Source organism: Malus domestica, chromosome 07, assembly GCF_042453785.1.
Source record: "Malus domestica chromosome 07, GDT2T_hap1".
Lineage (NCBI taxonomy): Eukaryota > Viridiplantae > Streptophyta > Magnoliopsida > Rosales > Rosaceae > Malus > Malus domestica.
This window is the reverse complement of record NC_091667.1, coordinates 22598414-22621500: the sequence shown is the minus strand read 5'-3', so window position 1 is coordinate 22621500 and position 23087 is coordinate 22598414. Positions and strand designations below refer to the sequence as shown.

The following is a 23087-nucleotide window of genomic DNA, read 5'->3' as shown; positions in this document are numbered from 1 at the left end:
ACTCCCTTGACCTTCCCTCTACATGTTTCACCTTAAAAATCAAAGGTTTTGGACTTGAATTAGGGAGAAACCGCACTAAGGGTGCGGCGGGTGTGTGTGTCAAATCTCCCAAATCCAAAATGTTTACACCCAATTACCACCATCAAAAGACTTCCCTTGAGCTCCTGAACAAAGCCCAGGAAATGGTGGAGACGTCGGAGCAAGTTTGGAGGTCGAATTGGAGCACACCCAATTCTAGGGTTCTTACGGATTTTAGAGAAATTGGAGCACTTCTTGATCAAATGGGACTTGGTCACAGGTATAAAGTTTACTCTACTCATTGAGATCTTCATTTTTGTAATTTTTGGTAATTTTTAAAAATAGTTGAATTTTCCGGCAAATCGGGGCGGCCGACCGCCACCCGTGGCAGCGGCCCGGCCAGCGGGCCGACGATGTCTTTTTAAGTTCAATCAGATACCCTGATTTCATAAATGACATCCTTATGTTATGGTTTGATTGTTTGAACCTAATTTCATTATGATATGTGGTTAGGTCAAAATGTGATTCGACGATCCGACCGTTGGATTGTCACCAAACTTTAATGCGTCATAGAATGTAATATTTAAGGATGGTTGGAACTGACAAATTGGGAATCCGACGTACAGATCTTCCTGATTTGGATTTCTAAGTTTGTAAAATCAAACGTTGGTCGCCACTTGAAATTGTAATTAGCGGGGATTCGACCGTCGGATCATGATGAAATTTTGGTAGGTTGTTTTAGAAGCATAATGTGGACTTTAGAAGGTTACGGATCTGAAATCCAATATGCGGATCTTCCATATTGAATTGTGTGGAATTGTGGATCCTACCTTTGACCGAGAGTTGACTTTTGGTCAACATGTCTCCAAACGTTCTTAATACTAAATTTAGTACTATGAGAGACTTAAGTGAAGTCTAGTGGACCTCCATTGGTTGGAGAGTGACTTGAATATTTGTGATATGGTTATTACTTTAATTGTTTATGTTAAAATCATTTATGAATATGAATTCGTCTTATAAATATGATTTCTATTGAAATGTGATTTTCATATATTTAGCCATAGACTTATGTTTATTAAACATGGTGTGGCTTGGGTACTGATGATAATGGTGAATATGTGTGTTTAATTATTTCTAGTAATGCGAATGATAAGTATGATAGATTTTATGGCAATGTGATCTTAGAATCCTATTAGAAGTATTTTGTAGAACTTATATGCTTGTGAGACTTATTGGTTGGTGGTCATGAGAAGTGGATATGGTAGGTGACTACGTTGTAAGTATAGAGGGGATGAGGGTTAGATATACTTGGTACATTCAGTGGGTACCATATCCATATGATTCCGTTGAGTGATGATCCGGAATCGTATTCACCTTGGGTTTTATTGAGTTTAGATTGACATAACTTCAGAGATGTAGGCTTCAGCCGAACTGTGTCGCTCTAGCTCGGCATTCTGATGAATTGTATGTGTTATTGATGATATGGTTATTGGCATTATTGATTGATGTGATAATTGGATGGTGTTGGAATGCATATGTGAGGATGAATGACATTATGACTAGAGATTATTATTGTGCTTATTTAAATGTTCCTTGAGGTGCCACATAATTGAATGGTGGTATTATGTTGAGACCTAGTAGTCTATGTGATGAATGTTCGAGAGTAGTGAAATGGTAAACTACGAATGGCTTGATCCCTATTGAGGGTACGTAGGCAGTCTAACGAGTAGGTTAGATGCAGCCATAAAGCATCCGAAAATTATTATGAAATTTGGACCTTAAGTGGCCTTATCTCATATCCTGGAGGCGGGGTATGTTAGAAGTTCGAGTATTCAGTGACATCACGTGTCGATCCTGGGCGTAGGTTGGGATCGGGGCGTGACAATTCAACTATTTCTAAAAATTACTAAAATTCACAGAAATGAAGATCTCAAAGAGAAGAACAACTTTCATACCTGCCATGAAGTCCAAAAGTAGACGGAAGATAGTCAATTTTGCCCACAAAGTCGACGTGTGCCTAAAGCTTCCTGGGTCAACTTGTCATCTACGGTGGTCCAATAGGGTCAAGGTTGGTTGGGATTTTCTCCTGGGATGATGGGCTACAAAGCCCAAGTGGTGGCATCGGCCATTGCTTTGCCGATTCGCAAGAGAATTGAAAATGGTGGCTGGAGCACCGCGAGAACCGTCGACTTTCGTGGTCTCAAACCGCCTCATGGTTAATCAAGGTGGTTCTGGCTTAGGTTTTGTAGAGGGGAATGAGGGCTTCAAGATGGTGGTGGCGGCGTCGAAAAACTCCACCGGAATTGGCCAGAATCGGCCTTGGAAGATGGGTGGTCGCAATGGGTGTGGGTGCGTGTGTAAGGCCACAGGAAGGCTGGGAGCTTTCCCTTTTCTTTTTTTCTTTCTTTTCCTAATTGGCTCTCACTCTCCCTCACTCTAAATCAGATTGGTCCCCTTAACCCATATGTTGATTGGTTCTCAATCCTACAAGGTGGGAGTTCAAATAATTTAATTACCTTTAAATAACCAACTTCAAACGTCCATAACTATACCGCTATAATCTGGACTCGTAAACGGCTTTCGCCTATGCATTCGTAGTGACGAGTATTACTTAAATACGCTAAAATAATAAGTTATACGTTTCTCTAAATGAGGGTTAACGGAAATCAAAGTCCTTGCCTCTAGGGCATTTTCATCAATTCATGCTTTTAAAATTTATAAAAACGTAAAATTAGGGACATGTTGTCACAATTAAGGGGCTAATCAAGAGTGTGGTATGCAGCTTGGGGTCAGTTATTTTCCAAATTGGGATTTTACCCCAATTGTCGTTGAATACGATAGGGACGCAAGTGTGAATTCATTGATTAAACAACATTGTGGGAAGTTTTACAAACATGTAAAGTCTATCCTTGACATCCATACTATTTGTGATTACGTTTGGCAAACATTATGTTCTTACAACATTAGGAGAAAACAATTGGATCAAAGACCTTTATCTTATGATTCCAATTATTTCTACTCTTTTCAAAGCAACTAATACCAAGAAGTGATTTGGAAGCTCTATGTGCATTATCCAAAGGTGATTATCGCCAGCAAGAAAATGTTAATCCGTGCATGGCATATGATATTGTTGAAAACGAAAAATTCTTTAGAGTGTTTTGCTTCTTGGAACTTTGAATTCATTGGTGTTAAATTGGATGAAGGGGGGAAAAGTTGGTTTGTCTTCCAAAAGATCGAGGAAAAAAAATTTCAATTAAACTCGACGATGAGTTTTTTCTGAGAATAGGAGAATGATGCGGGATGCAGGCCTTGGAGAAAACAATTTGAAACCATTAGTATGCTTTGAAATAACAAAGGTTTTGTATTACTTGAGAATTTGTTAAGTTATTTTGGGAGTTGTAAGGGTGTTATAGAAACTTGCGGTTTATTAATTTATAAATCCTTATAAATATTGTACTAGAAAACCTTGAATGGCAGACTTGATTAGTTAAAAATATATTTGCTTTGTGCAATTGAAATGAGTTGTTTCTTCTTCTAAAATCAAATGCTTGGCTTGATCGTGTGAGCAAATCCATGATTAACAATGTCGAGCGAGTTCCGTTGCCCCTGGTTGAGTGATTCCCATGTTATCTCCCCCGGTCCTTTAGTTCATCTTGCGTCGAGAACGGTTGGCCTGTCTTGTAGAATTCAAAACTCGCACCTCTTCGGAGGTAGAGTTATGTTCTTTCGATTTTAAACTTTGATACTCTACATCTAAGTCGAGGGAACTTCAAAAACATGTTCTAGATGTTTGAATTCAACTCAAATTGAAGAGACATGTTTCATATGAAGTGGTCCCTCATAAACCAAGTGACATGGTTTTGAATGGTTTCAATACCAGTTCAGAAAAGACACTTAGGGCCAGTTTAGGATTGCTGTGCTTTTTTAATAAATTACTTTTGTTGTACTTTAAGAATAATCAGCTGCAAAGTAAGGCAGTTGAGCGTTTGATAAACTGTATTTTTAAAATGTTCTAAGTATGAAAAGCAGTGTAAATGCAATGTCTAGAAGGATAAATAAGGTCATTTCTTAAAATTAATAAGCTTATTACATAAACTAAAAATATTCTACAGGCTCAACTCCGCTTTTTATTAAAGTAGCTTTTAAAACCAACCTATAGGCTGCTTTTAAAATAAGCTGTATATTTTATTTTTACCAAGCACTTTTTTACTACTTAATTTTAAATTGAAGCAGTTTTTGGTGAAAAGAAAGTAATACCAAACTGGGCCTTAATCCTTTATATGGGGACTTCTTATATAGGAAATAATCACTTGAATTTGTTCTGTGCATTCTCCATTTATTTCCAAAAGCCAAAATAACTTTAGGAACCAAAATCTGCAACTTTAGTTTCTAGAAACCTCGAGTACCTTGTCTATCTCTTCTTGTGTTTGGTTCAACTTTAGTGCATAACATTGTTGAACAACAGAGTAAATTCGGGCTTTATTTTATCCAGAAGGCATATTTGCGTTCTCCTTTTCTGAGAATTTGGATTTTGAAAAGAGTTTCTCTTTGGAGAGCAAAGTACGATGAAAGTTGTAAGCTGTGTTCGAGAAATGGGAAGATATTGTTGTGTTCAGTGTACCGCTACGTGGGTACAAGATTGAAAGGAATGCATTGCAGGGATGTCGGGGCATTGAGAAGGAAGGACGCTTTCAGATAAGAATAAATATTATCTTTCACCTTTTTTCATAGCCATAACTCCCTAATTTCCCAACACCAACATAAAGTGCTTTTAGGATTACCAATTTACCGAATTGTCATTAAAGACATTGTTAGCTCCTTATCAATTAAACATTGTTGGCCCCCATCTAGAGAGAAAATAGAAAGAAAAAAAAAACCCTCAGCTGCGACCCCAACTGTTGATCTTAGGGCAATAATCTCTCTAGATTTCTTCCCTTTTTCCTTATGTGTTTTTTTTTTTTGGTTGTTGGTGCTCTTTCATTGTAGCCAGAGGAATTTTCATAGTTGTGGTTTCTTTCTCACTTTATCAATGAAAACTTTTATGGCATCTATTGTTTAGAGCAAAGGTTTAATTTTTGTTTTTCTTTTGGTTTGTGCCACAGCAAAGGAGAGGAGGAAGCTTCACGTTTGCTAAAGGTGACTTATAGTGGTTTTTTTTGGCTGACAATAGCAAAATTATCAGTATGATGCGGTTTTTTCCTCATGAAGCCATTACGGCTTCTATGCTGAACAGAGCAACATGGAGAACCACTAGCCTTGGCATTAATATTAAGAATGGTAGCACATCATGCTAAAAACACTTATCACGACGAGACTAAAAAAAATTTAAACCGCCGATTATATCACATGTTCCCCCCCTTATTTTCTTATGTATCGGTCTGAAAAACTGAGTGGTTAAGAAAATAATTTATTCATTATTATTATTATTTTTTTAGCAAAAGAAAACAAAAGTGGCCGAACTATAAAGTGGAGGAGGCCAACGATGTTTTATTCTGAGTCGAGATCTTTTTACATCAAAATTTTCATGTTGAGTTTTTCCACGGCCGAATAAAATAACATCTCCAAATATGTTTGGCTTGACGAAAGATTTTTAATCAGCCGCCGAATATGTTGAACAATTATTATGCCCCCCAGGCATAATTATTTCGTTAATCTCGGCTTTTAGCTCAAACAACTTAGTCAAACGGGGTTTCTCCATATTAGCTTTATCGCCAATAATCATATTGATTGCCTTAGTTTCAGCGTCTAAGACTATGTCTCCAATTACTATATCAATTGATGTGGTTTTATGGTCTGAAGCTGTGTATCAATCTTGTTCGCCATTGGAATACTCCTCTGACAAATTTTTTTCTGAGTCGATTTGTAGCTTATTAACTTGAACATTTTCTTCTATGCCCACCACACTTTTAGTCTCGATTGAAACAACAGGTGGCCTAGGTTTTTCTTCTGCTGTCTTAACAATTTTCTTAGGCCAAATTTTGATTGTGGCCGGAGTGAAGAATTGCTCCCAGGCCTCTTGCTTTTCTTTTTCAAGAATTCTACTCATATCACAAAATGTTCTACATAATTTCTCATGGAGTTTTTGTTGCTTCTCGGCATTTTCCTTTAATAGGTGCCAAATCTCACCCTCATTGAGATCTTGATTTATCATGTGAACTTCGTAGTTTTAGCACTAGGTCCCACTGGGCGTGCCAAAATGTTGACCCTAAAAACTACCAAGCCTACGTGGCGTGCAGGCCGAGTAATTAATAAGCTAACTACATCATTCGGTTGTGTGCAGGGCGTGCCAACTCGACGGCCGAGCTTGGCCGGTGAGTAAAATTTATTGATATTGCATTGAATGCACTGCTGACTTCTTGACCTTGCGACTGCGACCGAGGAAGGAACACATCTCGGCCTTCGGGTTATAGAGTCTGAAGACAAGGCTACTAGTTCTACGAAGTTCACAAATCGTCGGCGCCGGGTTCGGCCACAGTAATTATATTTGTAAAAGTATAAGCACACCAAATCGACACCAGACTATACGGACACAAATACTCAAAGCAAATGTACGTCTTAATCGTAAATGTAGTTCGGCCGTCACAATGCCGAACTCTAAATCCTACTTGTGAGTATTCAATCATAAAATAACTTGGCGTTCAATGTGCCGAGCCTGATAATCTGTAACACCTCACTTCACCGAGAAGGCTAATGAGATGACATCCGCCAATAAGGACTCGAAAATCCTTCTCGACCGAGACTTGGATAGATAACCAATCGGCCTCATCGCAGTGTTGTTTATCCAAACTGAAGGTACTTCTCAGTCGGCTGATTCTACAACAACATCGATGTTTATCCAAACTGAAGATGTTCGTTGGTTGCCTTCACAGTGCCGTTTATCTAAACTGAAGATGTGTCGGCGAAGAAGAAAATAAAAATCTCAAGATGTTTGAGAGGTTTCACGTAGAGTGAGGGTTTGCGTAGGGCCAAATGTGTGTTGAATTGGAGGGGGTTTGAATGATGCCTGCAACATTGTATTTATAGAAGCAAATGTTGTGTGGCGCATCTTCACCCCAGTGTAGAATTTGATTTCAATTCAAACTTGTCAACTAGAACTTCAGTCAAAGACTTCTCAAGATAAGCGACATGCTATCTCTTAGATGCCATCATTTGACTTTGCTTCACCATTAGTCAAAAATCCCATATTTTCCTTCCAAAAAACTGTGCCCTTAGACTGTGTCTCCTAGCCCAACTAGAACTCTATCTCCACCACATTGATCCAAGTGTAACCACGCACGCATAATAAGATGGAATATAATTCCATAAAGCACATTCACGTGGCCAAAACCAAAACATCAAAAGGCATATACCATTTGTACTTATATGATTATCACCTTATCCTGCATACATATTTATCTACTGCCATGCCTTATGCATATCCTCGTATCCCATCATCATTCAAATCAATTGGGATTTAGATAAATATCAGGTTTAAATCATTTAATATATTAATAAGAGATAATATCATGATTAAAATCACAATATCATTTCTTAATAATAATTAAAAATCATTTCAACTACTTTATCTTTCAACGGTCTAAAATCTTGCTCATTCAACGACCTTGATTGCGCAGGCTGATAGTGTAAATTTGGGTCCAAACAGTTCTATGTACATTTTTGACGATTGCTCAATAAATTCTTATTAGTTTAAACAAAACTTAAACATTGCTAAGTAACCCCACAAATATGAAAAACTATATCTGTCGATTTCTCCTCGAAACTTGTAAGGAGCTGCCAATTTTCCCCTTGAACTTTAATTTTAGTCAATTACCTCCTAAATTTTTATAATTGGCCAATTTTCCCTGGTGTTAGATTAGAAAAATTTCATCTAATTTTTCATCCATCTTGGTCATTCACACATCACATGGAAATTGTCTAAGAGAAAATAGGAAATTTTGTCCTTAATATGGACAACATATTGTTTTTTTTTTTCTTTTTCTCTTCCTCTATTTCACTGTCTACACTTTTTGTTTAGATTTTATTCCTAATTTGGACAATTGTGAATCTTCTTCATGATCTTTGCGTTTTCAGCAACATGATGGGGTTGTGATACAGTTTCATTAGCCTTTCTTGTGACTTAATTTAAATGACCGTCTCGATTCACCTATTTCAGTTAATGACCCAATTTCAATCAACCAATTATAAACATTCAAGGGCGTAATCGGCTAAAATCATAGTTCAATGGGAAATTGGCTAATTAGAAAAGATCAAGAGGTAATCAGTTAAAATTAAATTTAGGGGGAAAATTACCTACTTATAAAAGTTCAAGAATAAGAAATGAGTTTTTAGACACGACTTTGCCGCTCCCCTTGCCACAAAAGCAACCTCCTTCCTTTTATCTAAAAATCCTTAGAGGTGCCGCTCCCCTTGCCAAACCCATATCCTCCAAATCAAGCTTACCTTCAACTGCGGGCCCTTCCTCTTGGGTGGGGTTGGTAGCAACCTCATCTCCTCTTTCCTTTTTCTCTTTCTCCTTCTTCACTAAGCCCCATCTTCTTCCTTTTCTTTTTCTTTGGCCCTTGTTTTTTTGTTGGTTTGCTTTGAGCTTGTCTCATTTTCCTTGAGCTAAGAGATCTCAATGTTTGGCAATCTTGTTGCAGATATGAGTTTCATGCCCTTTCCTTCCCAAATTGTTGTTCCTAGTCGCGAGCTCCTGCCCACTTGATTCGGCTATTTGGCTCCTCGTGCTCTTCCTCTATGGACTTCGGTTGGAGGCCTTGGGTTTCAGTGGCTGCTAAAGTGCATTTCGCACTATTTGGTAGGATTATGGAAGCGTTTTTTGCGCGGGTGGCTTGCCCACCCCCATTTTCCGTTCATCATTTCAATTTGTTGGTTCTTCTTACCAGTGGTGGTGGCTTTGGTGGAAGTGGCTGTTTCTCATTTCCAAATGGAGGGTTTTCGGTTCAGGCTTTAGCTTGAGCTTACTTTTGGGGCTTGTTTTCTTTATTTTTGTAATAGGCTGCACTTTTATTGTGTTGTGGACTGTCTTCGGACTAATTTCACTTTGTATTAGTGTGTTTTATCTTTAATGAAATTCAGTTGTTTGATAAAAAAAAGGGAGCATTTTTGCTCACCACCATAAACTATGGTGTATGCTCACCATATACCTAATCAATTGACACGTGTTCTTTCATCTAACTCTAGTTAACTTTCACATTAAATGTTAGTTTTTCAATTTTGAAAAAAATTAACCCAGATTAAGTGAAAGAACATGTGTCAATTGATTAGGTATATGGTGAGCATACACTATAGTTTATGGTGGTGAGCAAAAATGCTCCCTAAAAAAAAAATCAAGAGTAATCAACTAAAATTAAGGTTCTAGCTGGTCTTTACAAGTTTGGAAGGAAATCACTCAAATTAGCAAAATATCTCAATGTGTATAATATGAAATCATGGAGATCAAATTTCTGTTCTGTGGTGTGGAAAAAGAAAAGAAAAATGCGGTTGACCAGTGAGCCATAGTGGCCCCCGCAACCAATACGTGTTTAAGAACTTGATACTGTTCAATGCAACTTGGCAACTTGGCAATGCATATGCTACTGAGTGTGAGTTGTCCTAAAAGCTTCAATGAGCTTCTATTTTTCTACCTTCGTTTTTTTTTATTTAATGAGGAACTAACATTTTAAAATTTTGACAATTAGTTACAGTAATATATTTCAACATTTATTTGAAAAATAATAATAAATGCTTATTATGGTGTCATTATACAATTGTGTTGTTATAATATCGTCGTTGTATCAGCGATACATTATCAATATGTCATCGTTATGAAAAATCAAATGTCAAAATATGTAAATCGTAGCTAACTTCCTTTTATTTTTTCATGTTACACTCTAAAATTTTAATTGCATAAATTTATATTTTCTGTCTGCATGAAGTCTAAAAGTGTAATTCTCAATTAATTTGATGCCTTTCTGTATATAAAAGTACAACACTCATCATTTCAACAATTTATTTGAAAAATATACAGTTAATATTAAAAACAAAAAATCTAATAATGATAAAAATTAAATTAAACATTTACAGCATTGAGTGCTACATAACAATAAAGTCACACCCCTATTAACCCTTGTTTAACTTTAAATTCGATAATATATAGTATTTGTTTTTTGTTTGCGTCCAGAGTTTTAATGGATTTTAGTCAACGGATGCTGCAGCTGTCTTGCTGAGTTGTTGACTGTGAAGACGGACAAGGATTCTCTGCTCTTCATTATTTTCTTCTATTTTATGTAATTACGGTTAAATTACGTTAATATTTTATATTATTATTTATTTTTATTTTATTATATCTATAAAAAAATAATATAAAATGTTGATATAGTTTAACCGTGATCATACAAAAGATAAGGGCATGAAGAAGGCATCAGAAATGAAGGGCAGACAATCTTTATCCCTGTGAAGACTCCACAAGGATTAAAGCAAAGGAAAGCGATCTGCATCTCTTTTATCAAAATCATCGGATTAAGTGGTCCGACCTTTCAAATTTTATCTTACGACTAATTTGTTTTTACCGTTTAAAAACTATGATAACTTTGATTGGTCGATGAAATTTAAAAAGTCCGAAATACTTGATGCGATGTGTTGTGCGAGAGATCCGGAAAGGATCTCTAAAGCAAAGACCCAGAAAGGAAAGAAGGTTTCTTCTCGTCCCATTTTCTGTTTCACTCCTGTAAAAATTTAACCCTTCAAAGAAGAGGTCTTTTTGTTTTCAGGCCCTTCAAAGAAAGGGTCAAGACTTGGACTTGGGAGAGGAGTCTTCATCCTCCCTACAAGCTCAAAGACAAACTTTTTTCAGGTTACAACTTTCCAAATTGATTACCCAGGAGAAAAAAAGAAGAGAAAAAGTAGAAAGGAAATTCCTTTTAGTCCTACTTTTGAAATTTATTTTTTCTATTTCTGAAAGGGTTCTGTGGTGGACTGATTGCTAATTTTCCCGGGAAATTGTGGTGAGAAGAGTGATGGTGCTGTGAGTTTTGGTGGGCTGGGCATGAGCTCTTTGTCAGGTATGCCTCCTGAACTTTCTCTTATTCATTTAGTGAAGACTTTTGTGTTGGCCATGAACTGGGTTTTTGGATTCTGGGTTATTTACCTGTTTGATGTTTAATGGGGTCCTAATGAATTGCAATTTGAGCCCAAACTTGTGGAAAGGAGCTGGAAAATGAAGCATTATTGATGATTTCAGATCTTTGGAAAATGAAGCAATATTGATGATTTTAGATCCTTGTTTAGGACTAGAATCTTCTTTGTTTCAACTTTCAAGTGCATGATATTGGTTGCTTTGGGTTTTCATGAAGCAGGTTTTTTATTACAGGCGATATTATTGCTCTAAAATACACTAAGGGAAGGGGAAGGGGGAGGGTTTGAAGCCGGAGTGCAGCGGGTTGAAGAGGAAGGCCCTATTATTGTTAGTGGTATTCTCTTCACTTCACTTGTAAGTGAGAAGTTTTAGGTTTGACTTTCACGGCGATTTGAACCGCATTATTGCTAGCCTATTATGAGGCTTAGTCCACTTCCCATCCCATACTGTAAATAATATCGTTTGTTAAAAAAAAAAAAAAAAAAAAAGCTCTCTGACCAGAAAATGGAAGTATATTTTTTTCTCTGCGTAGAGGAGAAAGCAGGAAAGAATAATTAGTTTTAGTGAACTTACAAAAGTTTAATTTTTTGTTAATGAAAGAAGGGAACTTTTGACACAGTTATGGGATTACAAATTTATGGATGAGCTTTCAGTCATTTAATTTATGATAAACAAACCAAAACCACTTTCCTTTCCGTTGCGGAGGAAAATGAAGCGTTTACTTACTGCATGTTGTTTTGATTTCTGGAAAATGGGTAATGGAAGACTAGTGAGTAGATTCAAGGCATTCGAATTAAAGAATAAAAGACTTAATTCTCAGCAACCAAATGGAGAATTTATAACCAGTTTATAATTGTGTGATTTTCATTTCTGCCCGGTGCTCTGAATGGGAAGTTGGTCCATGTATATAGAGTAAATACATTCCAAATATAATCAATTTACTAGCATGACCAAGACAGAAAATACTTTGATATTTCAGGTTGAAGCTGAAAGCAGGCATATAGAGATCAGAAGCTTGAGGTTGTTGTCCTGCAACAGGGCATCTGCTGTTTTTATCAGTTGAGCAGTCAAATGGTAAATGAGGATCTCACTTCCTAGTGTTGGTGAGTATCAAAATGTTGGCACCAGACTTGGTTTCAAGTGTTGCATCTGCTCCGGCTTCAGAAATAATTTCTCAAACATTAGAGGCCATTTTCGAAATTGCAGCTGCTGCCGGGGACGTCCTTGTTAAGAAGGATACATTTAAAGAGGTTTCAACTTATTTGGAAAGGATAGTCCCCATCTTAAGGGAGTTGAACAAGAAATCTATTCTTCATTCTGAGAGCTTAAACAATGTTATGGTGATTCTTAACCGAGAAATCAGAGCCGCAAAGCAACTGACCCTTGAGTGCAGGAAGAGAAACAAAGTGTATCTCTTAATCCATTGCCGAACAATAGTTAAGCGCCTAGAAGACACTATGAAAGAGATCAGTCGGGCTTTAGGTCTTCTTCCCCTGACTTCTCTAGATATTTCATCTGGCATAGTTGAAGAAATTGAAAAGCTTTGTGATAATATGCAGCGAGCTGAGTTCAGGGCAGCAATAGCAGAAGAAGAGATTTTGAACAAAATCGAGTCTGGAATCCAGGAGAGAAACGTCGATCGTTCTTATGCAAATAATTTGCTGGTTCTTATAGCAGAGGCAATCGGAATCTCAACTGAGAGGTCAGTGTTAAAGAAGGAATTAGAAGACTTCAGGAGTGAGATAGAAAACGCTCGGCTGAGGAAAGACCAGGCTGAAGCTATACAAATGGACCAAATAATTGCTTTATTAGAAAGAGCTGATGCAGCTTCATCTTCTAAGGAGAAAGAAATGAAATATATGATAAAGCGGAAATCTTTGGGGTTTCAACTATTGGAACCGCTTCAGTCATTTTATTGTCCAATCACCAGGGACGTTATGGTGGACCCTGTGGAAACTTCTTCTGGACAGACATTTGAGAAAAGTGCTATAGAAAAGTGGTTTGCCGATGGGAACAAATTGTGCCCCCTGACCATGACTTCTTTGGACACATCAATTTTGCGGCCCAATAAAACTCTTCGGCAATCCATAGAAGAATGGAAGGACAGAAATTCGATGATTACGATTGGTTCCTTGAAATCAAAACTCCAATCTGAAGAAGAAGAAGAAGTGCTTCATTGCCTGGCTGATTTACTAGATCTCTGTAAACAAAGAGAATTGCATAAGGAATGGGTCATACTAGAGAACTACATACCGATTCTCATTCAACTTCTTGGTGTTAAAAATCCCGAGATAAGGAACAATGCTCTTGTCATCCTTTGCATTTTGGTGAAGGATAGTGATGATGCGAAGGTAATACTTTGTTTACCGTAACTACTTAGTGTGCTCTTCTCTCTCTCTCTCTCTCTCTCTCTCTCTCTCTCTCTCTGCTGTGGTATTCTTTTGATGAACAATAATAAACTTCATTTTCTTATACATTTGATTTTCTTGTGTTATATTTTCTTAAATCCTTCCTGTATGGCTAAAACCTTATAATTAATATTGCAGGAAAGAATCGCCAAAGTTGATAACGGTATTGAATCTATTGTTCGTTCACTTGGGCGCCGTGTTGAGGAAAGGAAGTTAGCAGTTGCATTACTTTTGGAGTTATCAAAATATAATTTGGTAAGAGAATGCATTGGGAAGGTTCAAGGTTGCATACTCCTATTAGTTACCATGTCCAACAGTGACGATAATCGGGCTGCCAGAGACGCACGAGAGCTACTGGAGAATCTGTCATTCTCTAATGAGAATGTTGTACAGATGGCGAAGGCAAACTATTTTAAACATTTGCTGCAGCGTCTCACTACAGGTTCTCTTAAATTCTTTCGTCTTGATTTCTCATAAATGGCTCATACAGGATTTTTTCTTTTGTTTTCTGGATGTATGCTCATACAGATTGTAAAACAGTAAGATACCAAAATAGATAATTTTTAAGCTAAAGTTGCAACCTTTTGTAAAATAAACCTACAAGTGTGGGGTTCAATTTTCAATTCTTTATTTTTTGCAACCTTTAGTAATATATCTAACGGTTCCTTCTGATTTTTTATATTGTTTGTAGTCAAAAGTTTATCAATCTTAAATTTTAAGGAAAACTAACGAAAAATCCAAAAAAACTTTAGTTTTAATGAAAAAGGACAAATAAAGGTGTAATGAATTGTACCAGGAAAAGGGTAAAAATGTGGTTTTTCGTTAAAAGTGAACAGTACTCGGAGTGTTTTGTTAAAACTCCCTAAATTTTATCGGTACAATTTATTCTTCAGCGATTTAAATTTTCACCGTATCGAATTGAATTCCATTAGTTTATACTTGTGCATACTTGGATATGATTACAATAAGATATAGTTTATGAAAGCTTAAACTATTGTATAGGTATGCAATGATTTTCAATTTATGTGTTTGCTACATTTATGTGTCTTAAGGGTTCATCTTATGAGTAAATAACGTTATTTTTGCTATAAAGTTTGTCATTTCTTCATCCAGGACCGGAAGATGTACAAATGATTATGGCATCAAATTTGGCAGAGATGGAATTGACCGACCACAATAAAGAATCTTTGGTTCAAGGAGGAGTAATGGGTCCACTTCTTTACATGGTCGCACATGGTGACATTCCAATTAAAATGGTGGCTGTTAGAGCTCTTAGAAACCTCTCAAGCTTGCCTAAAAATGGTCTACAGATGATTCGAGAAGGTGCTGAACGCCCATTACTTGACCTTCTTTTCAGTCTTAGTTCGTCATTGTCAAGTTTGCGTGAATACATAGCAGCCACAATTATGCAACTCTCCATTTCAATGGCGTCTCAAGAATCCAACCAGACACCCGTTTCATTTTTGGAATCAGATGAAGATATTATCAAGCTCATCTCTTTGATTAGCTTGATGGGGCCCAATGTAAAGCAAAGCATCATTCGGACCTTCCACGCCTTGTGTCAATCCCCCTCCACTACAAGTATCAAGACCAAGTTGATACAGGTGTGCATCTTATTTTACAAGAGGTTTTAATTTCAATAAAAATTGGTTTCCTGCATACACAAATCTACCAGTAGAATATTAACGGGATTTAGAAATTCGAATAGAAATGTGGCTAGTCTCATAAGAACTTGGGAAGTAGGCAAAGGTTCAAAGGGATATGAACTGAAATTATGAAGTTGAAGCTTCAACTGACAGGCCCTTTTCTTTTCTTCTAAGAAACTGCAATGGGATTTATCATGTTTTGCAATTAGTAGTCATCATCATTTGACTTTCCTCCATCACCCTCCTGAAAAACATTAACGACTGGGGTAGTGTATGCTCAATTCGGACTAATGATGCACATCCAAATTCCCATACAATAATATATATATATATATATATAAAGAAACAGAAGTTAATTGAAGCTTTATTAAGAGAAGGTTTTGTTTTTAGAATTTATTGATATATTTTTAGTCATCGCCTCCTTTATGGCTATACCATGTTCTTCTGGTTATTGAAATGTGAAGTTAGGAAATGTTAAGTCAGATGTATCCTTTCTTGAATTTCAGAGTTTTAATTCCAAGTTTCGTTTCCACAATTTCTCATAACCAGACATAATAATCTTTACCAGATGCTAACTTGATTTACTCAGCTTCTGCTTGACAAGTGTTAAATGAGCATTTCACTGATGTGGTTACTTTTACAGTCCTCAGCTGTACAAGTATTGGTTCAGTTGTGCGAGCATGATGACCTAAACCTACGAGCAAGTGCTGTAAAGCTGTTCTCTTGCTTAGTAGAAGGCAGCAGTGAAGTCACCACTATCCTGGAGCATGTGAATCAGAAGTGCATTGAGACTATAATCAAGATCATCAAAACTTCTGATGACGAAGAGGAGGTCGCTTATGCAATGGACATTATCTCTAACCTTCCCGAAAACACCGAGATCACACAGTGGCTTATGGATGCTGGGGCACTACATGTCATACTCAGCTTTCTCCAGAATAGCAAGCGGAATGGTCCCCATAGAAATCAGTTGACAGAGAATGCTGTTGGAGCCATTTGTCGGTTCACTGCTCCAACGAACTTGGAATGGCAAAAGAATGCAGCTGGAGCTGGCATTATACCGTTGTTCGTACATTTGCTGGAGTCTGGAACTTCATTGACAAAGGAACGTGCAGCCATATCTCTTTCTCGGTTTTCAAAGAGTTCACCAAGTTTGAGCCAGTCTTTACCTAACCGCAAAGGATTCTGCTGCTTCTCGGCCCCACCAGAAACTGGATGCCCTGTTCATGGAGGAATCTGTGGCATTGTTTCATCATTTTGCCTTGTGGAGGCTGGTGCAGTGGGGCCACTGGTTAGGATTCTTGGGGAACCTGATCCCGGAGCTTGTGAGGCTTCTTTAGATGCACTATTAACTTTAATCGAAGGTGAGAGACTGCAGATGGGTAGTAAGGTGCTTACAGATGCAAATGCCATCCCACCTATAATAAAATTTCTTGTTCACCCAAAAGCTAGTTTGCAAGAGAAGGCCTTAAATGCTCTAGAAAGAATGTTCCGGTTGCTGGAGTTTAAACAGAAGTTTGGAGGCTCAGCTCAGATGCCTTTAGTCGACTTAACTCAGCGTGGAAGCGGTAGTGTGAAATCTATGGCAGCCAGAATACTTGCTCACCTGAACGTGCTTCACGATCAGTCTTCTTATTTCTGAAGAAGCTTCGTGGTTTCAGCTACGTGTCATTGATTTGAAGATCAAGCATAAACTCACCTTTATGCTTCAACTTCACGATGACTACTAAAAACACAGGGCTGGCCATGCATAGCTAGACATGGGTGCCCTTCATATTAGAGTGCAGAGCATGGCTCTCTGGTCAGTATGCCATTATCTGGTTTTCAGTGACGTGTGATCGGAGGGATGCAATTTAATTTGTCTTGACGTGGAGTTGCAGTCTCAAGATGCGAAATGACAATTAAAATTCAGCTGCTCTTGCATAGAAACTAAAGCTGTTGGAGCAGTAGCAAGTATGTTTCTGTCACACATAAGGTGCTGCCGGAAGTTGGTTTCCACTTGTGTGTTTGAAGATTGATTTGTATGTTGGCGTAAGGAGAAGAGAGATCATTGCGAGGACCCACCGGTAGCCTGGTAAGGGAAGCTGAGGTCATTTTTTTCGACGAAAAATTGAATTCTTTTTTCTACCATAGGATGTGGATTCTTTCTTGTGTATACATAGGAAATGTTCAAAAAATTCGCTGTAAAATTTTCGAGTAAATTGTGCCCTTTGAATCCATCTAAGTTCTTGTTTCATTTCTGTTTTCGTTTTTTCAAATTTGATCTCTAATTTCTAATTTGATTAATGAATAAATGGTGATTAATGCCTTTAGTTTGACATAAAACAAACTTTAGGTGCACAAATATAATCATCAGAGAATTCTAATCCACAATGAATTGACTCGTTCTGTCATGCTGTCTTCTCCTTCTTTGCTCTCCATCTCCTCCTTCCTACTAATTTAAGAACCTCGTCGATAAGGATCACCGGCGCGGAGATCAAAATTACGAGGAGCCACTCATTCAGGCTCAACGGAACAACACCGAAGACGTCTGCCAGAAACGGGATGTAGAGAATGAGGCAGTGAAGCCCAAATGAGACCGACATGGCAACCAGAAGCCAAGGGTTCCTCCAAGGTGGCATTTTCACCAAGCTGATGTCTTCAGAGAGAGCATTGAGGGAATTGAACATCTCAATGGCCACCAGTACTGAGAGGGACAGAGTCATTGCCTTCACTTTCCCAACAGAGAAATAGTCACAGGGGTCGGAAAAAGTGATTGTCCGACCCCCACTAACCGTGAATGGAGCCGCTGTGAAGTTTGACCATGAGGGGCAGTCGCCCCAGTTGCGAAGTTGAGACACTTCAACGAGTGTGTGTCCGTCACTCACAAGAGTGATGCCCATGAAGGAAGCCTGAGTATACCACAAGACGAAGATGCCAACGGTTGCGATGCCTACGTAGGAACCAATTACCTGCATTTTTTGAACAGGTTAGTACTTAAAGCATATGATTCTTTCGTGGCATGCTGAAGTTCGAATTTGAAGTAAGACAGATAACCATTCCGTTCGCACTTACCAAGTAGCGGAAGAGAACCCAAGAACTCATAAGAGGATCATTGCTTTTCCGAGGTGGTTTCTTCATAATATGAATGTCAGCTGGGTTAAAACCGAGAGCTGTTGCTGGCGGTCCATCGGTAACCAGATTTACCCACAGAAGCTGCACAGGTATCATACATTCTGGTATTCCCAACGCAGCGGTCAAGAATATGGATATGACTTCTCCGACGTTTGAAGATATCATGTACCTGCAAATTGACATATTGATAAAGTGCTTACTCAAAGGAAGAAGACGGTAAACGTGGGAGGAAGGATTTTGAACAAAGGGATGTACCTGATGAAAGCTTTCATATTAGTGTAAATGGCCCGGCCTTCTGCAACAGCGGAAACTATAGTACTGAAATTATCATCCGCCAAAACCATATCCGAAGCTTCTTTCGCCACCTGAGTTATAAAACATGAAGGCTTAGAAGTCACACTGCAAGGCCCTTAAGTTAGCAAGAGGTATAAGTGGCAGTTGGTTAAGAGAGAGTGTCTCTGTTACCTCAGTCCCAGTAATTCCCATGGCGATTCCAATGTCAGCAAGTTTGAGTGCTGGTGCATCGTTCACTCCATCTCCGGTCATTGCAACAATCTCCCCCATCTCTTTCAGCATCCTTACTATTTCTTGCTTATGCCTAGGCTCGGCACGAGAGAAAACCTTCCCTCCTGGTTTCGATAAAACTTCCTTTTGTTGCGACTGGGGAAGAACCATGAACTCTTTTCCTGTAAAGCTTCTCCCTTTCATATCCTCGTCTTTAGATAACAATCTGATTTCTTGACAGATTGCCTCAGCCGTGGACTTATTATCTCCAGTTATCACCATAACTTTAATTCCAGCTTCTCTACAATCTTCGATCGCTTTGCCAACTTCATCGCGAGGAGGGTCCTGTACAAACACAGTTACAAATGGAAATCTTTGAAAAATTCAACTTTAGAAATCAATCAGCGAAAGGTTTGTGCGGTATACATACTCTTAACCCAACAATGCCTACGAAAATTAAGTCACTTTCGATGGAGGAGTAGCAGGCCGGATCAAGCAACTTCTTGTGAGCAGGATGACTTGCGGAAGAATAATCTGAGAACTCTCCCAACTCCTCCTTGTATGCAAATCCCAAGCACCGCAATCCCTTTGAGCTCATCTCTTGGAGTCTCGAGAGCAATAGCTGTTTACAAGTTTCGTCGATTGGAACGAGGGATCCATCAGCAAGTTGCACATGGAAAGCGCGCTCCAGTAAGCTCTCAACGGCACCCTGCCAATCGCACCAGATACATCAAGCATGAAAATATGCTGCAACAGCAAACTCAAACCAAATTGCAGACAGCAATGACATGTACCTTGACAAGAAGTCGATTACGCCCAGTTGGCTCCCGGACAATAACACTCATAGACTTTCGGACACGATCAAATTCTAGCGTGGCAACCCTTTTCGATCTTTTTGTCCACCACTCGCAACACCCTGTAGAAAAATTGACAGTTAAAAACCTAATCCATTGACAGCAGCTATAGGATCATAGGAAGAACATAAGAATATATGGTTTTCTGCGAACCTAATTTCGCTGCCGTGCTGTCGATTAAGTAGCTTGCAGCGAGCTGCATGTCACGAATTTTGTTCCTCGCTTTGGCGTCTGGAACTCCCATCTTTTCGACCAAAACCTTGAGAGCTGCCTCAGTAGGCAAACCCGTAGACCTGAAGAGCTGGCCATCAAAATAAATGCCAGCATCATTGCAAACAGCACATATTTCTGCCATGGCCTGCATGTTAACATCCATGTTAAAGCAACTCCAATCAACAATTCCGCCATCCTTGGGATCATAAGTTGTGCCTTCAACACGAATCGTTCGAGAAGCAGTGGTTTTTCCACCCAAAGTGAAGAACTCTGTCACAGACATCTGGTTTGTTGTCAAAGTCCCCGTTTTATCCGAACAAATTACAGTTGTGCATCCTAAGGTTTCTACGCTCGGAAGCTTCCTCACAATCGCATTCTTTTGTGCCATTTTCCTTGTCCCAAGAGCTAAGCAAGTTGTGATAACAGCAGGAAGACCTTCTGGGATTGCAGCCACAGCGAGTGCAACAGCTATCTTGAAATAGTACGTGCATCTCTCAAACGAAAACCTAACATTCGTTGGCCATCCATCAACGAGATCCCATGAGAGAAAGTTTTTGTAGTTCATAACCCAAACAATGAGGCAAACAAAACCAATTGCAGTCGTGAACCGGCTTCCAAATTCGTCCAGCTTCTTCTTCAAAGGGGTGTCATCTTCTTCCAAAGAAGCCTCATGTATTTGCTTCTGGATTTTCCCAATCTCAGTGTTCATGCCAGTGCTAATCACAACACAAAGACAGCTGCCGTTGACAACTGTTGTGCCCGAAAAAACCATATTCTCTTTAGCCTGCAAGTCACAGTCATCCATGAACATAGGATCAGTGTTTTTCAACACCGGCATGGCCTCTCCAGTCAATGAACTCTGCTCAACTCGCAAAGTCGAAGTCTTTAAAACCACCACTCTCATGTCAGCAGGAACTTTGTCTCCAACGCGCAACTCAACAATGTCACCCGGAACAAGTTCCCTTGCAGGTAAATCCGGCACCAAATACCCGTCTCTCAAAACCTTACCGGACTCACTCTGCATCTGCTTAAGTGCTTCGAGCGCTTTTTCAGCATTACTCTCTTGCCAAACTCCAACAATGGCATTGAGGACTAGAATCAAAACTATCACAAACGGTTCCACATAGGCTTCAAAACCGGAGTCCCCTGACTCACCTCCACCCATGAAAGCCAAAACAAAAGATATGAAGGCTGCAACCAGAAGTATTTTCACTAATGTGTCGTCGAACTGCTCGAGTACAAGCCGCCATAACGGCTTCCCCTTCTCTTTGGCAAGCTCATTCCAGCCATGCCTTTCGCGTCGCTTCTCAACCTCATAAGTGCTCAGACCCTTATCTAGCTTCACATGTAACTCCTTCAAGCACTGCTCAATTGACCATGACCATGCCGGGAACGGCTTTTCTTCCATTGATGCTTCAATTTCGGAGCTCGAATTTCACCTCCAGACGAAAAATCTTGGTTAAAAGTCTCTTAAAACCATGTCAGACACCTGCAGAGCAATTCAAAAACATGTAAGAAATTTTTACCAGAAAAAGAAAAAGGGTAAATTTCAACAGACCATCAATTCAAAATTCAAACATATATGATGTCATGAATCAGATTTTGAAAAATGAGAAGAAAAAGTTACCAAGAAAATTGAACTTGGAGAAAAAATTGAGAACTTGTACACTCTTTTTCTCTGCTACAAGCCCAAATATGTCTTTCTATTTTACTAATTCTTCAAGTGAAAGGTAGAAATGACTCAAAGTAGCAGTTTAGAGAGAGAGAGAGAGAGAGAGAGAGAGAGAGAGATAAAAACAAAAAGATAACCAAAAAACAGAAGAAAAAAGCAGTTACAAACTTATAAACCACAAAACATCTGCCAATTATCTCCAAAACCCACAACACAAAACAACAAAAAGATGAATTATTTGAACTCTGGAGCGTACTCGAATTTAAAAGAACCGACACTTTTAACAAGAACATGTGTAGGACATGAAAACACCAAGAAATTGAACCACGGAAAACCAAAAAATAACATCCGCAAAATCCACACAGAAAAACTGCAACAGACTTAAAAGCTATAGCTACGTTAGTTAAGAGCATTCACCCTTGCATCCGAGACCCCGAATTCAATTTTGCTTGTATAGAATGAAAAAAAGGCAACAAAAAGAAGTAAAATTTGAACTGAATGGAGCATAATTGAAGTGAAAAAGAACTGACCCTTTAAAGAAGAACATGTAGAAGACATGAAAACACCAAAAGCTGTCGGCTGCTTCTGGCTTCTGGCTTCTGGCTTCTGGCTTCTGGCTTGGGCACAAAGCAATGCAAGGCCCCAAGTGCACAACGGAACACTAAATTAAACTTGTCAACCAAACCAAATGAGAATAAATGGTCTTTTGAATTTTGGGATAAGTGGACTAGTCTGGTCTCTCTCTGGCTTTTTGGAAAGAATTTTGGAATCTTTTGCTTTCGCTCAAGTTGGTCTTTTTGGTCAGTTCAAGTTTTCTTATTTTTCGGAACAGGAGAGGTCGTGCTCCCGAATATGAACCGTTGTTTACGATTATACCCTTGTGGTACGCCTGGGACCCACTTAGTTTGACTTTTTTGCCCTCATATTTTATTCGTGAGTTGTGACTTGTGGCTAACTTTGTTTGCCGTACGCGTACAGCCGTAGAAGAATATGTCCTTCCATTTCTTTTTGCTTTTGTGTTTTCTAAAGGAAAAAAAAAAAAAGAAAGAAACAAACAAAATTCAACTGTTAATTCAAAGCAGGATAGTTTTGTTTTTAGTTAATCTCTTAACTAATCTTGATGAATGGTGTCCCCTTTTATGGGATTATGTTTTATTTCCTGTTTGCAATTTTTGTGATCCAATCGTTTACGAGACAACTGAAACTCTTGACAACTGAAACGCTTTATTGTCGAGATGGTTCATAAAGTTAAGTTGAAGGTAGAATGTTAAGAAAACTATCTCCAATTGAATCTGTCATCATCTCTGTTAGACTAGTCATGTGCAGTACCGTTTCTCCAACTGGATCCGTCTATCGATTTTCAATGTCAAGAATCAATGTGAAAAATTATGCTAGTCTCAGTGACCATTTTGACCAAAAAACCTAACTTCTAATACGTACAGAACATGTACGGTTTTATAGTTAGAGGTGGTAGAAACATGATATTCAACTACATTTAAATGTTGTTCAAGTTTCATTGGTGCCCACAAATTAAAAAGAAAA

At 38.5% G+C, this 23087-nt stretch overlaps 2 protein-coding genes across 13 annotated transcripts; one reads left to right on the top strand and one right to left on the bottom strand.

The window, feature by feature from the left end:
• Positions 1-10600: 10600 nt before the first annotated feature.
• Positions 10601-17424, top strand: LOC103439381 (U-box domain-containing protein 24-like). 10 transcript variants are annotated; one of them, XM_017333376.3, is made up of 7 exons: positions 10609-10693; positions 10961-11060; positions 11355-11488; positions 12114-13485; positions 13681-13984; positions 14656-15146; positions 15832-17424. In XM_017333376.3, the coding sequence occupies exons 4-7, from the start codon at positions 12250-12252 to the stop codon at positions 16828-16830; spliced, it is 3030 nt and encodes a 1009-aa protein (XP_017188865.1). In that variant the 5' UTR covers positions 10609-10693; positions 10961-11060; positions 11355-11488; positions 12114-12249; the 3' UTR covers positions 16831-17424. The 10 variants fall into 10 exon arrangements, with proteins under 10 accessions (XP_028961593.1, XP_017188865.1, XP_070680898.1 ...); XM_070824797.1 differs by having other exon boundaries at positions 10621-10693; positions 11369-11488; XM_070824799.1 differs by lacking the exon at positions 10609-10693 and adding an exon at positions 10712-10852 and having other exon boundaries at positions 11369-11468.
• On the bottom strand, positions 17404-22376 carry LOC103439382 (calcium-transporting ATPase, endoplasmic reticulum-type). Of its 3 annotated transcripts, none has more exons than XM_008377948.4 (8): positions 22076-22376; positions 19814-21362; positions 19601-19722; positions 19237-19515; positions 18768-19151; positions 18558-18667; positions 18243-18471; positions 17404-18139 (listed from the first exon to the last, which is right to left on the bottom strand). In XM_008377948.4, exons 2-8 carry the CDS (start codon positions 21279-21281, stop codon positions 17579-17581), a joined length of 3153 nt encoding a protein of 1050 aa, XP_008376170.3. In that variant the 5' UTR covers positions 21282-21362; positions 22076-22376; the 3' UTR covers positions 17404-17578. The 3 variants fall into 3 exon arrangements, with proteins under 3 accessions (XP_008376170.3, XP_008376172.3, XP_008376171.3); XM_008377950.4 differs by having other exon boundaries at positions 21963-22093; XM_008377949.4 differs by lacking the exon at positions 22076-22376 and adding an exon at positions 21501-22052.
• Between the last annotated feature and the right edge of the window lie 711 nt (positions 22377-23087).

Bases quoted from the DNA above. Each gene is read 5' to 3' on its own strand.
- LOC103439381 (XM_029105760.2), top strand. From the start codon at position 12,250: ATGTTGGCACCAGACTTGGTTTCAAGTGTTGCATCTGCTCCGGCTTCA. The intron at 13,486-13,680 runs GTAATACTTTGT...TTAATATTGCAG, and splicing joins AGGATAGTGATGATGCGAAG to GAAAGAATCGCCAAAGTTGA. The intron at 15,147-15,831 runs GTGTGCATCTTA...TTACTTTTACAG, and splicing joins TCAAGACCAAGTTGATACAG to TCCTCAGCTGTACAAGTATT.
- LOC103439382 (XM_008377948.4), bottom strand. From the start codon at position 21,281: ATGGAAGAAAAGCCGTTCCCGGCATGGTCATGGTCAATTGAGCAGTGC. The intron at 19,723-19,813 runs GTTCGCAGAAAA...ATTTTTCTACAG, and splicing joins CAGCACGGCAGCGAAATTAG to GGTGTTGCGAGTGGTGGACA. The intron at 18,668-18,767 runs GTAACAGAGACA...TTTATAACTCAG, and splicing joins TGGGAATTACTGGGACTGAG to GTGGCGAAAGAAGCTTCGGA.